This window comes from Rhamphochromis longiceps, linkage group LG10 (assembly GCF_057381845.1).
Source record: "Rhamphochromis longiceps isolate RC_006_pf linkage group LG10, R_longiceps_female_GT1.1, whole genome shotgun sequence".
Taxonomy (NCBI): Eukaryota; Metazoa; Chordata; class Actinopteri; order Cichliformes; family Cichlidae; genus Rhamphochromis; species Rhamphochromis longiceps.
In genome coordinates this window covers 25,072,145-25,087,973 of record NC_140566.1, presented here as the reverse complement: position 1 = coordinate 25,087,973, position 15,829 = coordinate 25,072,145, and the positions used below count along the sequence as shown (strand labels likewise).

Genomic DNA, 15,829 nt, shown 5'->3' with positions numbered 1-15,829 from the left:
GCTGACTATAAGAGTACTTATAAGTATTCATTCAGCAGGTTTTTTGTGAAAAAGAAATTCCTTATCTTAAACAAAAAGACAAACTCACAAACAGCCCAACCAGGTGCACTCCCTGTCTTTTAACTTTCTGTGGGGAAGTGAGGTGTAGTACAGGTTAAGGTGCAGCTAGTGTCCTCTGGACTTTGTGAATCAGGCACATGACTTTCTGTATGTCACGGCAGCGTGACTGGTTTCTGTTTTGCGCCTGCCTATGTCTCACTGCTTTTATCTTTCTTCATCTACAATAACTTTCTTTGAGCTTTCGAGGTCAAAGTTTAAGGTCTTAAAAAAAAGTTAGTAGTTGTAAATACATCAATTTTTACAAAAATTTTAGACTTTGCAACAGCGTCTGTAGCTATTTTAGTGCATCATTTGTTCCCGTGGGAACCTCTTTGTTTATTTATTTTTTGTTTTAAAATCAGCAATTAGGAAATGTCCCAAATGTCAGCAGCTCACAAGCACATAAAGACGAAGGGGGAAACGAAAACAACAACAAAAACGACATACGACTTACAGTAATGGGGGTTTCCTCCGTAGCCCTTTTTTTGGCGGCGGAGTCAAACAGGACATTTCTGCCACGCCTCTCGCAGTCCTGGTACACTATCAGCCTGATCTGACTGGGCTCCAACTGGGGAAGTGGCCAGCTAAATGGGAGGAATAATGGACAGATAAAAGTGGGATCACATGGGAGTGAATTAACACACACACACACACACACACACACACACCTGATGGTTTATGGGCCATATCCAAGAAACCTGTACATTAATAACAACATCATAATGTGGTAACAAAATACCTTCTGAAACAATCTGGCGCAGAAACTAATACGCAGAGCAAAAACATAACTTTGTGGATTATAAAATCAAAATCACATACACATACAAGATGCAGTCCTGCTCTAATGTTTTGAATTACAAACATAGGAGACATTACAGCATTACTGTAAAGGTTGCAAAGAACATTTGCAGTAATGCAACTTGAACATTGACATTGTGGATCCTAAGCATATCTTTGAAGCTGATGTTTTGGAGTTGTACTTGAGTTTGTTGCAAAGCAAAATTCTCATTTGCAGAAAACTGGAAGAGCTCAGTGCATAAGAGAAAATGTAAATCTGACATGCTTTCAACCTTGTAATAAGCACAGTTTAAGCCGTCACTCATCCCACAGCTATGGCAGAGCCAGTGTTCTCCATGCCACAGCTGTCATTCACCCATGTCATACCAGAGTCAATAGGGAGACACAAAGTGTGCCATGAGAACGTACTACCAGTCTAACCCTAACGGATTCATGGTGTACCTAGCTAGAAAGAAGTCACCCAAGACAGTCATGTAACTGGATTAAAGAAAGCAAACACATTAACAATATAATACAAAGTATGCCTTTTCTTTCCAGCACGTACCTTCACAGATGCACATGTAACTAATCAGCCTGTGTGACCACTTTGCAATTCAACTAGATGACTTGATTCGTCATTGACAAGTTGCTAAGCCATCATCCACTGCCAGAATTACAGCATGATTAAAAAACTGTGAGCACAAATACAACTTTTGGCTTTCTTTAAATGAAAAGTCATTTTCACAAATGCAAATTCTTAAGATCATTACAATACACAAATAGTTAATAAGACTTTGAGCCACATTGGAAATTTAGAGTATCTGTAAACTGCTGTGAAATTTCATGCCAGTACTCTTCTTCTGGCAGGAATCGCTGGACCGCTGTTAAGTAACAGTTAAGCCATTTACAGGGAGCCAGAGCTCCATGGTTGTTGCTAAGTAACCTGTGGTTTCACTCAGCTCATCTCATTAATGATGGCCATCTCAGGTAATACTTGAAGGATGATGTTGTATATTTACAACTCACTGTGACTAATAGCTGCCATTCATTAGGCTCCCAGAATCCTCATGTGCTTTTGGGGAAACTCGGCCCCCTGGTTGATTTAGTGACAGCTATAAAGATGACAGGATATTGGATCGACTGAATGATGGTAGGGGATTTCTTTCTGATCTGAAGGATAGATGGGTCAGGCAGATGGGCACAGAGCTTGACCTAAATATAGCCTTTTATTGGGGAGCAGGGAGTGTCCCTAAACACAAGTGTTTATAGTAAATGGGCTGACGGGGAGGGGTGGAAAAAGAACTGTTAAGTCCATCAATCTTGCCATCAAAATAGCACACACACATTCAAAAGCAGGATTCCATTTTTGTAGGAAGTGAACTTCAATGGGGCAGGGAATACCTGTGTTGTCATGCATGGTGATGTGTCCAAGAGAAAAGGTCTATGCCTTGCATGTGAGCTACTATTTACCAAACACTAATGTCAAAATATGACCAGCATTCTGACAGGCTAACTTATTCAGTCCTGCAGAGTAGCAAGAGGAGGGGGTTTTATGATGCAGCCTTAGTGTTAACTTGTCAAACCAAAGTCATGTGGTGCTTTGAGAAGTAGAAATACAGGAGGGAGACCATGCCCAGAGCCATATGGTCGGCACTAAACAATGAAATGCATCGCCAGCATTCAGCATTTTTTTTTAACGATATGATTTTATCTAAGGCTGCAATGACTCACTGGGTAACTCGGAAAACTCAATTATTTAAAAAAGCCCTTAAAGTAAAAATAATTTGCTTTGATCCTTCCAAGTGCTCAAGAAAGGGGAACTCCCATCCAATGCTATTTGTTTTACACAGCGAAAAACTAAAGGTAAGCTACAGAAATTAAAATAAAACATGCAGATGAACTGTTTACTTGGTCTGAGAGACAGCGCTTAAATTAGGCAGCCTGATGAAGGCTGTCGGCAGCCACCCAAATTTATATTTCAGCAATACCTGGAACAAGTAGGGGCGAGACTAAAGTGAGCCATGGGGTGTAGAAAACATTGTTATTTCAAGGCTTTAGTAACATTTATTTACATGAATATACAAATGAACACAAAACAAATCTACCCCATCTTGGAGACAATGCTGTGAGAACTCTTTTTTTTTTTAGTCTGCTATTAAAAAAGCCTTCCAAAAAAAGACAGTAACAGCTATTTTAGTTACTTTATCATTTTAATTTGCATGTATACCCTGACAATTCTGTCCTTGTGATTGTTTATGAAAAGCTTAATATGGCCATAATTTACACATAAAAACATCAACGTAAAAAGGTTTAGTTTTCATTCAGCTATCATAAGAAGTTAAACTATTAAAAACATTGCAATTTCTAAACTGGAAACCAATGATCAGTTCATTCTGACAGACCTGCGTTTTCCCTTTTTAATACTTGTTATTACTCCTTAATAAGACAAAAGTACTTCTTATCTGATTGTTCCATCAATCAATCAAGTAATCGATAGGATACTTGAATACTAGAATAAATGAATAGCTGCACCTCCAATTTTATCCAAGGGGTAAAAAAACAATTATTTGTTCAGTCTACGTGCCAAACTGGTGGCATAATTCCTCTATGGCCTACATAATGGCCTCAAATTGCATAGTATCAATATTTAGCTCATCTAAGTATCACATATGTCTTTGGATCACTGCTTTTCATGTGTGGTTAATTTATTAATATTACAACAGTTTATAATTTAGATCAATTTGGTTGACACCACTACGTAAGAGGCACTAAGAGTAATATCTAAGATGTGAAGTTTCAACTCTCACAAACTGCTTTAACAAACGGATATCTTTCCAGAGCTTAAATAGCTAACACAGCTAACAAGGAAGAAATGACAGCAATTAAATAACATGGGTACGACATTTACAAAATAAGATGACGTGCTGTTTACAGATCAACCCAGAATGAATCTGCATAATTTGACGCCAGGCTCAGTGCTCCCTTTGTTTTAAGAATAACAGTGAAGAAGACAAGAGAAGCAAAGAAAAAAATAAAATAAAGATAGGACAGAAAGCAAAAAGATGTAAAAAGGCCAAATCTTTTTATAAGCACCGGCAAAAAAACAAAAACAAAGAATAAACTCAAAAGAGGAGATAAGAAACAGCTAAAGACCAAAGATGCACTTAACAATAAGAGCAGGCATGAAAGACAAAGAACAAAAGCCAAACAGATCACAATAAGAAAACAGACCTAGAAAAATCCAGAAATCTAAAGAGATAAAGATAGATATCTGACAAAGAAAAAAAAAAAAAACAACAACAACAACAAACAAAAAAACAAAACAAAACCCAACACTGAGCGAAAGACAAGGAAAATTAGTGCAAAGGAGGAAGTACCCCATCAGTGAGCTTGTGACAGTCACAGCACTGACAGAGGAGAGAGGGGAGTCATTCATAAAAGCAGCACATGACTTCATGACTGTTACATGCTTGTACTGCTGTGACCGCAATTGTCTGAACCAAAAGTGACTCAAATTCTGAGCACCACAGGTGTAAAAAGGTTTCATTTCCTTGAGCAACCTGTTGATAGAAAAAAAAAAATCCCCAAAAAACATTCCACCCATGAATGTTTTCTGCATGTTTCATTAAAAAAAACAACAACAAAGAAAACTAAACAAAACAAGATGGAAACAATCAGGATGTAAAATGAGTGAATCACCTTCTTTTGTGGCAACAGTTATCAATTTGACATTACATAGATATAAAACAGAAACTCCACCCAAATACATGAGCAGTGTTTTTTCCCCTCACCCAAAACCAACAGGCATGCTTCACCACAAACTCAGTAATCTATATTATGTAACTTGACCTCAACAGATAGAATCAATCTTGTTCAATGCCACTGAGGCTGACAGTTAAAAAGCGACTGCCTTTCTTACGGTCTTGCTTGTAACAGCCAGCTGGCACATTGTAGCTCCCAACACTCGGGCAGAAAACAAACTTAAGGGTAACAGCACAAGCATTGTACACAAACCTCCTTTAACGAACACCACCGTGCCCACTTGGATGCATAAAGGCCAGGTTAAACATTACCGACTCCTACCTGGGCATCATTGCGAGTCTGCCAGTCTTTCCCCAGCCCTCTCCCCTCTCTCTATTCCTCTCTTGCTTCTCCTCTCCAAGTCAAACCAGGTTCTAAGAATAGCGGTGAACTAAATTCACACAACAACATGAGACTATCAGGTGATCGCAGGAACACTGTGTGTGCTGGACAGTACCGAGGCGGCAACAGCACTGAGTCTGGACCGCTGACAGCCAGAAAGCGCTGTGATAAGAGAGTGACAGTAGGGACTTGTTCGTCTGTTGTTTCTGAATCCCGCTCTTTTTTTTCCTCTCTCCCTTATTCATCAGCTTTCTCTTTCTTTCTCCAATTAATTTAAACATGCATTTTTTTCTCTTGTAGAACAAACTGCATATAAAAAACATTTGGGGTAAGAAAGAGCATAAAGCTGCCAAATCTTGTCAATGAAGTTCCCCACAACTTGAACTTCAGAGAAATGGACCAGTTTATTTAGGCTGCTCACAACCTAAAAATGGTCACCGTCCCATTCTTAAATACTAAACTACATTCCTTGTCACATATTCTCCACTCATATTAACTTGATATAACTGCAACGCTGACGCAAAACCTTCCACGGCTGTTCCGTGGAAGGTGTAAAGTGATAAAGGTCAAAACGTGGCAGCCTTGTTACCCAGACTGTACTGAATCAAACATCAGCCTATACTGACCTCGAAGAGCCCTAGCTTTCTCACTCTCTCATGCCACTAGAATGTGTGTGTGTGTGTGTGTGTTCGAGACAGAGAGACAGTTACATAAACATCCCCTCTGCCTAAGCTGTGTGACGTTCTTCCGGCTGTGTGTGACAGAGGGTTCCGATAGGTGCAGCAGCTTGTGTTTTAAAAAGACATTTCTGCAGCCAGCAACCACAAGAGGGTCAACAGTGTCATAAAACTGGACAATTCCTACAATGAAAAACAAAACAAATAAAAAAAACTTCCCCATCATACAGCATTTTGCCATTTAACTGAAAGCCCAAGTTCAAGTTAGTTGGAATTTCACTGCATGTGCTTGAATCCTGATGACTAATTTACTTGTCATTTAAAAACTCATCTAAAAGTAAGAAAATGCTCAGGAAACTTAAAATCGATCACAATCTGATAGCCCAGGTAGAACTTACAAATATGGCATGTGAACTCAAAATTAACATTAAATTACGAGCTGAAATGTGTAGCATAACATGACATCATACACACACACACACACACACACACACACACACACACACACACACACACACACACACGATTGTTCAGTGTAGCTAATGTTAGCAGAGGCAGCCTTCCTTCCTTAATGTGGTTACACACTGGTTCTGTGTGGTTATAGGTTTACTCGAAGACTGCGGACACACAACCATTAATTTTCTACATGAACGTAAGGCACGACTGCTCTTGTTCATTCAGCTTTCATCTGCTTCCACCTCACTTTTTTTTTCTTTTCTTTTTTTTTACAGCTTCCCATCAGAGGGCCGTCTGTGGAGGCTACAGCACTGGGTAATATTGGATGGTGTCATAGCATGTTAAAATCAACAGGTGCTTAACTGTCTTGAAAAGGCAGCTACACTGAACATACTGCACACTATTTGCTGAAAATCCCTGCTTGAAATTTTAGAGCACAAAGTGCATTTTGGCAAATATTGAACAGAAACAGGGAAGTAAAGCGGCAACATATGACCAAAGTCAGGCGTAAAGACTGAAACCGCTGACCCTAAGGTTGTGTGTAATAGCAAGCAAACCACACCAAGAAGAATCTAGATAAAGTAGAGAGAGCTTTCCATGTGGGAAGCCTGCTCAGTGATGACTTTAGAGATCATTACACAGGAGTACTACTGAAGTCATGTATCAATATGCATGTACTGACAGCATAGGAAAGCTGTATATAGCTCCTAACACAGCTCATGCACCTTCACAAACCCCCAATGTAAAACATGTATGAGTACCAGCTGCATCGCTAGTTGTGAGCTATAGGTCATTCTGTGCCATAGTGCTACTTTCCAGCATGGCACATAGGCAATACAAACAACTATAAATACATAAATCACTATGTGACCCTGAAACGCAGTTAACACATCTAATCTTTCAGACATATCTAAGCTTTCATCAGCTCATATTGTATACATATGTTCTCAGAAACTCAGACAAGTGCTAATACTTCCCAAGAAGTAGAAGATACTTCTGCCTAGTTGTCAAATTTGAAACCTTCCCTGCAGGAATTGGTGTATCTGTGAAATGGTATACAGTCTGAAAATTAACAAACAACAGAAACAACACTCCTCTGCTGCTGGAGAAAGCCAACAGAAACCTCCATGGGAAAAATGTTCATTAATCAACTGATTAAGGTAAACAAGTTGTTTATTCATTATTAAATAATTAATCTACTGAAAATAATCTGAGGGTCCAAGTTTTTTTTTTTTTATGAGGGGAGGGGAACTACCATTACAATACAGTGAACATATTGTCACACACGCTCTGAAAACACCTGACTACCTGCATATCAGCTAGTTTCTGTGCTGATTATGTAGCATTGAGGACTTCTGCATTCCAGCAGTCACATGATACTGAGAGCATTTCTGGAACACCCTGAGATGACGGTTCACACCTACAATATAGACACACAGAGACTAGCTGATTAAAGTAGGCAGATATAATAGATAATCAATTAGCTGTAAACACCATATCTGAATAAAAGGTCACAAGTAAAGCAAAAAGTAGCCCAGTCTAAGTGTATTCTCTGACAACACTCGTGTTTTATGTGGAAGGTTTAGCCAGTGGGAACACTTTTTTTTTTTTTTTAAATTTATTTATTTACTTCTAACTTTTCTTACTATACGCATCCTCTGCATGTATCTTTACCCAGTGAGGTTGTGTACACTCTGGATTAACTCTGTGTGACAACTTCTGAATCAGCAACACATGACAGAAAATGAGTGACAGCTGAGTTGGGAGTATCGAGTGTATGACTATTTCTCACAAATAATCACATGAACGGAACATCAAGCTGAAGAGTACTGGTGGAAGTCACGTAGAAATCGGGGTAAACGGTCAGTGCTGCACATGTAAATCAAATTCTAATAAGCAAAAAAAAGATCATATGATCGAGAGATTCAGTTTCGCCTCAAAAAGCAAATATCATTTCACTGCATCAAAACACCTCCCTCACCATGCTTTCTGTCATTTCTTCCTTTCAACACTCTTCTCATTTAGAGATTGAATGTAGGCTAATTAGTTAATATGAATTTTCTGATTTTCAAAATTCCAATAAATTACTCCCAGCTTCGTATCTGAGAATATTCAGTCTCATCAATACCTTTGCTATGTGGTGCTAAGTTACTGATTTATTTTAATTCACTTATGTGTAAAAGCTTCTTAACTCATTCACTGCCAGCCATTGGCAGTGAATGAGTTAAACCCATTGACTCATTCACTGCAATTGACGGCTATAGACGTCAATGGCAGTGAATGAGTTAAATATACATTTAGGATAAATTACAAAAAAAAAAAAAAATGTTTATCCATGTGGTTAAAGTCCTATCTTTTAAATAGGACATTTTGTGTTAAGTTGGGGTCGGCTTCATCCTCTGTGGCCCCTCTGCTTTGGGGTGTTCCACAGGGATCTATTCTTGGGCCGTTATTGTTTTCATTGTACCTCTTGCCCCTTGGCGCGATTTTCCGAAAGCATAAAGTGCCATTCCATCTATACGCAGATGACTGCCAGCTCTACTTACCTCTTAGTCATTCTGATAGTCTCCCAACTGGACCTCTGCTTGACTGCCTTACTGATGTCAAAGCATGGATGGCAAACAACTTTTTAAATTTTAATGATCGGAAGACAGAAGCAATTTTATTTGGCCCAAATCGTTCTTCTCATACTCTGGATGTTGATCTTGCAGCTTTGACTTCCCAACTAAAGAGTTCGATCACAAATCTCGGAGTTAAAATTGATTCTGCACTCACCTTTGATGACCATGTAAACGGGGTGGTAAAATCAGCATTTTATCACCTCAGACGTTTATCAAAGGTTAAGCCCTTTCTTTCCAAGCGTGACTTGGAAAGCGTTATTCATGCCTTTATTACCTCACGTTTAGATTATTGTAATTCTCTTTTAACAGGGGTTGGGCAGGGCACTTTGTCACGCTTGCAATTAGTGCAAAATGCTGCGGCACGATTTTTAACTGGTAGAAGAAAATTTGATCACATCACTCCGATTTTGGCCTCTTTACACTGGCTTCCAATTGAATTCAGGATCCGTTTTAAAGTCCTTTTATTGGCTTTTAAATCTCTAAATGGTCTGGCACCTGTTTATTTGTCTGATTTGTTGAAGCCCCACGTCCCCACTCGTTCCCTTCGGTCAGCTGAGCAGTTGCTGCTTTCGGTCCCAAAGTCACGGCTGAAACTTAGAGGAGACCGAGCGTTCTCTGTTGCCGCGCCAATGCTTTGGAATAACCTTCCTCTCCATATTAGACAGGCTGCATCAGTGCCAGTTTTTAAGTCTTTATTAAAAACCTATTTTTATTCCCTGGCTTTTAACTCTGTGGGTAACTGACATTTTTATTTTTATTTTTTTTATTGTTTTTTAACTTTATTGCTATGTCTATTACTATGTGCATATTAGTATTGTACAGCACTTTGGTCTTACCAGGTGTGTTTTTAAAGTGCTATATAAATAAATAAATGATGATGATGATGATGATGATGATGATGATGATGATGATGATCCAAATAAAAAAGAATTTCAATACCCAAAAATGTGTCTCTGCATCAGCCCCAAGTATCCAGTGTAAAAAAAAAAAAAAGCAAATGTAATTTTCTCTGATCTTCTCAGGTACATCTGTAATGTATTGGTAAGGTCACATGCAAACTTGCTATACAGTAGAAATGTCAAACAACAAATCAGTCATAGAAAATAAACTAATAACTCCTCTCATCACTGTACCATGCAAATAACATAGGGAGTTCCTTAATGCGTATACGCCACAGGATAAGCAGGCCTAGCTAAATGTAAAGTCATCATCCTAGCATTCATTTGGAAATGTCAGTGACTTGGTAACCAGAAACCATAAAAGCCTTATCTTCAAGCAACCACAGACAAAACAACTACTGGTGACGCAATTTGAGCAAGCATTATATAAAACTTTGAGGCTAGGGGTACCAGCGAGGCGATTACCAATGACAACAAAGGATAGTGTTGATTGACATACGACAGAGAACCAAAGACATTAGAGGGTTACCTAAGCATGTGGAGCCTTGAATGTCCATTAGAGACAAGCTGTTAACTATAAACTACAGCCGACAAGAACTGCTTTCAGTATGGACACTCCTTTAGGTCCTTAAACTGAGTATGAGCTTCACATGGCAGACAGCTGATTGATCCATACAGTGTTTGCAGGGAGGTCGCATGTTCTGGACACACGAAGGCCAATTAAAACTCCTAATTCAACCTGTGGTTTGAGTTATCACATTCTAACTGGTAAATTATGTTTCTTCTCTTCGATCCGTGGGTTACCATGGATCATCTGCCTCCATCTCACCCTCTCCGTTGCATCCTCTTCTGTCACACCAACCATCTGAATGTCCCCCTTTAATATATGTATCCACAAGGCTCCTCTGTGGTCTTCTTCTTTTCAACCTGCTGGGCCCCTCCATCTTGATCATCCTTTGTCTAATATTTCCACTACCCGCCCTCTGCATATTCCTTCCATCTGAAACTTGCCTCTCTACCTTTGCCTCCAGTACATCTTTAATAGCCCTGCTTAGATTTCACGGCTGAACCTGCTAGGATACTAAAGGTAATGTAGAACAGCTATTTCACTGCCAAAAACATTTTGATACAACCTCTGGCGCTATAATTTTCATTCTGGTAGCACATGTAGACATAATTACACTGTGCTTAAATAGTAGAATAGACACTGACCCTTTGGCTCACAGAGCGTAATAGAAATTTAATATCAAGCTAAAGGGCACATTCTGAAAAGTTTGTGACGAATACAAACGCGTTTGCGCACCGCTGTAAAGTGTGTGATGCCCCTGCAACTTTAACATCAAATTATATCCTTACTATGACCCTGCAGTTCTGAGAAGCCTGAGTGTGGCCACTTGAAATAGCCCCGATAGGAACCCGATGACAGCCGCTGTCTTTACAGAACCTTGGCACGCTTGCAGCATTCACACAAGCATGCACCGAGGGAAGAAAGCAGCCCTGCAAAATAAAGCTATAACATTCACAGTAATCCATGTCAGTTTACCGACAGTGAGTGCTTAAAAAGAAAGTAATCAAACAGAGAGCAGAGCAGAACAAGCATACATAAAAACGCTGTGATGGGTTTTTCATTTTAGAGTCAAGCTGGGAATTGTTTAAGATAGTGATGCGATAAAAGGGTTGAGACAGTACGAGTGATCACATGTTGATTCATAACTTTAGATAAACAGCAACAGGATAAAAGAGAAGAGAGCATTACTTAAAAAAAAAAAAACTAAAAAAAAAACAAAGTGTGCATCTTCATCAACACTTGCAAAGATGCTTAGGTTTTTTTTGCCAGCGACTTTGGTAACCATGTGATCACTCAACAAACATGACAGCCTGATATTGATGAAAGCCTCACATGACACACCGAGTTATGAAAGTACGCAATGGAGGAAGGACGCCTTGCCAATCAGGAACCTGAGACACGACTTCTCCCAAACTATAAATAAAACATTTTTAAAGATAAATTCCACGGTGTGAGAAACAAAAAAAAAAGTAGTACTCCAGCAAATGCAACGTCATGCATTTTCACAGGCTGTAATGAATAAGCTTGTCAAACATGATTTACTAAATCTACATGAATACACTGTACTAATTTAATTTATTTTAAATTCACCAAAGTTTTATTATATTTTCTAGACTTGTGACCATTTTATATCGACTTGAAAAGGAAACAGGTGAGTCCTAGTTTACCATAGAAAAAGTTTAATTCCACGAATCTATATATTAAACAGAAAACGTCAAACTTGAGTAAATCTGCTTTTACTCTCTTACTCGTATATTGTCTGTTAGTGCAGGTCATGTAGGAAGTTTCCTCAGCAGGCTGCCAGGACAAGCAGTTTGGGTGTGAGTGGGAGGACAAAGCTACTGGCTAATGATCAGGTCTCAGACTGGCTACAGGATGAGCCAAAGGCTTTTGGTGTAATGTACAGTATGCCGTCCCCAGTCAGGTGCCGCAGCCAGGGAAACAGGAGTCTTTTTAGGCTTTCCTCTCAGGGTCAGCCAAACTACTGCCCTCTATGGTATTCTGGAGGGCACAGTGGAGTGGTGTGGCAGTGCATGGTGTCGGTGATGCAGTATGCAGGCCAGAGGTTTGCAAAACAGGAAAGACTTCATCTCTTTTGGATATTAAAAAATATAGACTGGAAAATGCCAATAATAAGCCTGATGTACAAACTAAAAAAAGCTATTTCTGGTGTCACATTGGGCTTGCTTATTCCCCCCCCAACCTGTCAGAGGTTTTTAAGGTCATTTTCTTTTAACGTCTTGATTGAAATTGACTGCAGCATCCTACCCAGCCAAATTTATTCATGGTATAATTCTCACACAGTGCTTTTTAAAAAAATACTTCAGAATAGGGCTGGGCCATATCATACTGTTCACAGTAATACCGGTGTAATGTTGGGCAACGATACGAAAATGAAATATCGCGATAGAATAAGGGTAAAACGCGCATGCGCAGTGCGTTTGTTTACATACGCACATGGCGGCGACACAGAATGAGAAGAGCGAAAGGGGATCGTTGAATGAAACAGATGAACCAGGTTTGTAAAAATGCTCCAACTTCAGTGGTGTGGAACTGGTTTGGCTTTCATCCGTCAGATACACAACAAAGCACTATTTTTGGTAGAGCATGCTAGCGGGCCGTCGTTATTACCGTGTTATTTGGAAAATACGGCACACTTAAAATCAATCCTTTGATTTTTCTGAAAATCGACAGATTATAATCCCGTGTGTATGTATGAATTCTGGTTGTGTTTACTGACCTCGAAACGATTTTATGTGGTACATGGCACTCGAAAATCTGTCAAATGTTTCAGTACGACTTTGCTAAGCTACAAAGCCGCACTGCTCGATGGATTGTCGGAGCATTACGGCTATCGTAGGCAGGCGCCTCGCGGAGTGATACGTACTGTGCTTCAACATAATATTACTGTATTGTGTGTGTATAACCTCTTTTTAAGTTTTGTGGATATTAAACATGGTTATGCTGAGGATATGTCGGCCAATTTCCACTGGAAATGCCTTTTGGTTAAACTGTCAGCAAGGAATTTGCATTTGCACTGTTAATTTTTTATATAACTTTAATGCACTTAAAAAAGCTGCCTGTTTAAGTGAAAATACGTTGATGTTTTGGGGGGTTTTTGCACTAATAAAGTTGAGGAGTTGTAAAGTATTTTGTCTAGTGTCAATTATATCGTCAGTTATATCGTTATCGCAAATTTTCAAATGTATATCGTGATAAATTTTTTGGTCATATCGCCCTGCTCTACTTCAGAATACTGTTAACGTCATCATTTCTGCAGGCCACCTCTGCCAGTAGACTGCAGTCACGTTATATTCTCTGTTCTGTCCATCTTTTAATTTTGCATGCTCAGTTGCTAACCACTTCATCCTCCAACTTATTTGTTCCACCCTGTCCCATTAGATTCTCCTCCCTTAGACCCTCAACTCAGTGTTTTTTAAATTCCTTTTAACCATTTTTCTTTTATGCAGAAACTCCTAATGCTGCATCTTAGCCTATTCTTGCTACCACACAAGTGTCCCTCTCCAACCATGTCTCCACACAGTTCTGTCCTCTCTAGAGCATTTCATGTTTGATGAATGGGAAGCTTATGCCAGAGGTATGAAGAGCACAGCTGACCACTGAGCTAACAGAAAAGCCTGCTGCCTGCCTGTTTGCTCTGGGATTGATGCCAGTCAGCCCCCGCCCCTCCACGCACACACACACAGATTGCATTTATATCACTGGGTGCAGGGCACCTTTATGACAGTGGAACGTGCTCTGGCTCAGGCATGGACCAAAGTGCAAGCAGCACCACAAGGAGATGCGCTTTCAGGTAAATATCTTCCCCATGAGTGACAAGGTGGGAGAAACATTGTGCAATGCCAGTGTATTTAAAGCTTTAGAGCACGTTTTTCCCAATGGTGGCAGACCTGACCCTGAGGGTGTGAGAGAAAATACACAGGGAGACTGCAAATCAACTCCCATTCAGCTCAATGATTCATTGCCATGTCAGGCTGAATGTAACCTTAGAGTTCTTATGCAGCTTACATCGGTTTTATACTCCATACATAAATAAAACTTTGTTTTAAGATTATGATTGGAAACATTATATATGCTAAGGACGCCCAGTTGCAAGCCTGACAGTATTGGGCAACATGTCGCCGCAATACTGCGTTAACTTGCCTTTAATTTTTAAAATACATGACCAGATCTTTATAGGGTAAATATCAAAGAGCACTGGTGTTTGGAAATGATAAATGTTTTCTATAGCTACATGGGAAATGACATGATTATCTGCTTTAGTGGATGTGGAACACAAGCAACGCGTGCAGGAAATATTATAATCACTACAAGCCATCTTGCATTTGTTCTAAGCATCGGTGTTCTAAGTAAACTCCAGCCACTTGTCTATTTAACATCACTGCAATGTTAGGTGATATTCAGACGCCATGTAGCGCTATTTCAGTAAAATTAACACTGTGCATCAACAGTCTACCGACACAGCAGCACGGTATGGGATGCGTCAGCGGCCGAATGAAGCGATCACATGTGCTTCCATTAAGAGCCCACGGTGTCCTGCTCTGTTGTCTGGTGGAGAGTACAGTAACAGAGGCAAAGTCGAGGGATGCTACTTCTAATTAGCTCCAAGTTATCAGGATCCAGCCAAAGATAAGCTACAAAAGAGCGCGACAATACTGTCACGTGCGTTTTTTCTTGCCACAATGCTGTTACCACAGAAACAAAGGGGAAAGAGGAGGGGGGAGCAAGGGAGAGACAAAGAGAAAGCGAGATACTTCTACTGTAACTTGCAAGCACCATTTGACTATCTTCGGGATGACAATAAAGCGTTTTTCACTTATAAGCTGACATAAACAATTACTTATATGAGCAAAAAAGTGATGGTTAACAAGCTGAGTCAAGTCCCACCAAGACAGCGCGTGCAGCAGCCTCGCTAACGTCCAACAGCTAGCATTAGCATGTAGCTAACCGCACCAACAAGGCACAACACGTCTCTCACGTCACTCTACACTTTTCCAACACCGATGTCAAATCAGCCAAACTACACAACGCTCATCTGCAGAGTGCCTCGAGTTCAATATAAGCGTTGCTCCAAATACACTGTCATTCCTTTCAGACGTCAAAGCGAAAGCCATAAATATTATTAACGTACACACGCACAACCCTACACACAAACCACAAACGGACACGCACGCACACAATAAGCTACCTGAAAGCTGGGTCCTCTTTGCTACACCTCGGGGGCGGCGATGAAAACGCATTTCTCTTGTTAAAAAGTTTCTGAAAGAGAGTCGGAGGCATCTTGTACCAAAATGAATTCGGTACAGAAAGTCTCTTTCCGTTTTCAAATCCACGACCAAATCAATAAAGTATTCTGATTCTGAAATCTTGTTCCTTGTAACTGTCTCCATGGGTGTCACAGTCATATGACACGCATTAGTCACAGGAACAGCTTGGTAACCCACTACATTATTCTGATTGGCTCACCGGGCGCCAATGCTGCTACAACAAATAACCCGATTGGCTGATATTTTTGGTATAAGTACCACGTGGTGAGTGGATTCGCTGTGTTGATGTTTTGTCGGGGAT

At 39.9% G+C, this 15,829-nt stretch overlaps 1 protein-coding gene across 2 annotated transcripts in view; it reads right to left on the bottom strand.

Annotated features, from left to right (window-relative positions):
* Positions 1-15,656, bottom strand: part of fnip1 (folliculin interacting protein 1) — a 40,831-nt gene extending 25,175 nt beyond the window's left edge. For both annotated transcript variants that reach the window (XM_085421090.1, XM_085421091.1), the window contains exons 1-2: positions 15,450-15,656; positions 554-683 (exon numbers count right to left, since the gene is read on the bottom strand). In XM_085421090.1, coding sequence (XP_085277216.1) covers positions 554-683; positions 15,450-15,541 — 222 coding nt within the window. In that variant the 5' untranslated portion in view covers positions 15,542-15,656. The remainder of the gene's footprint in view (positions 1-553; positions 684-15,449) is intronic.
* Positions 15,657-15,829: the final 173 nt, after the last annotated feature.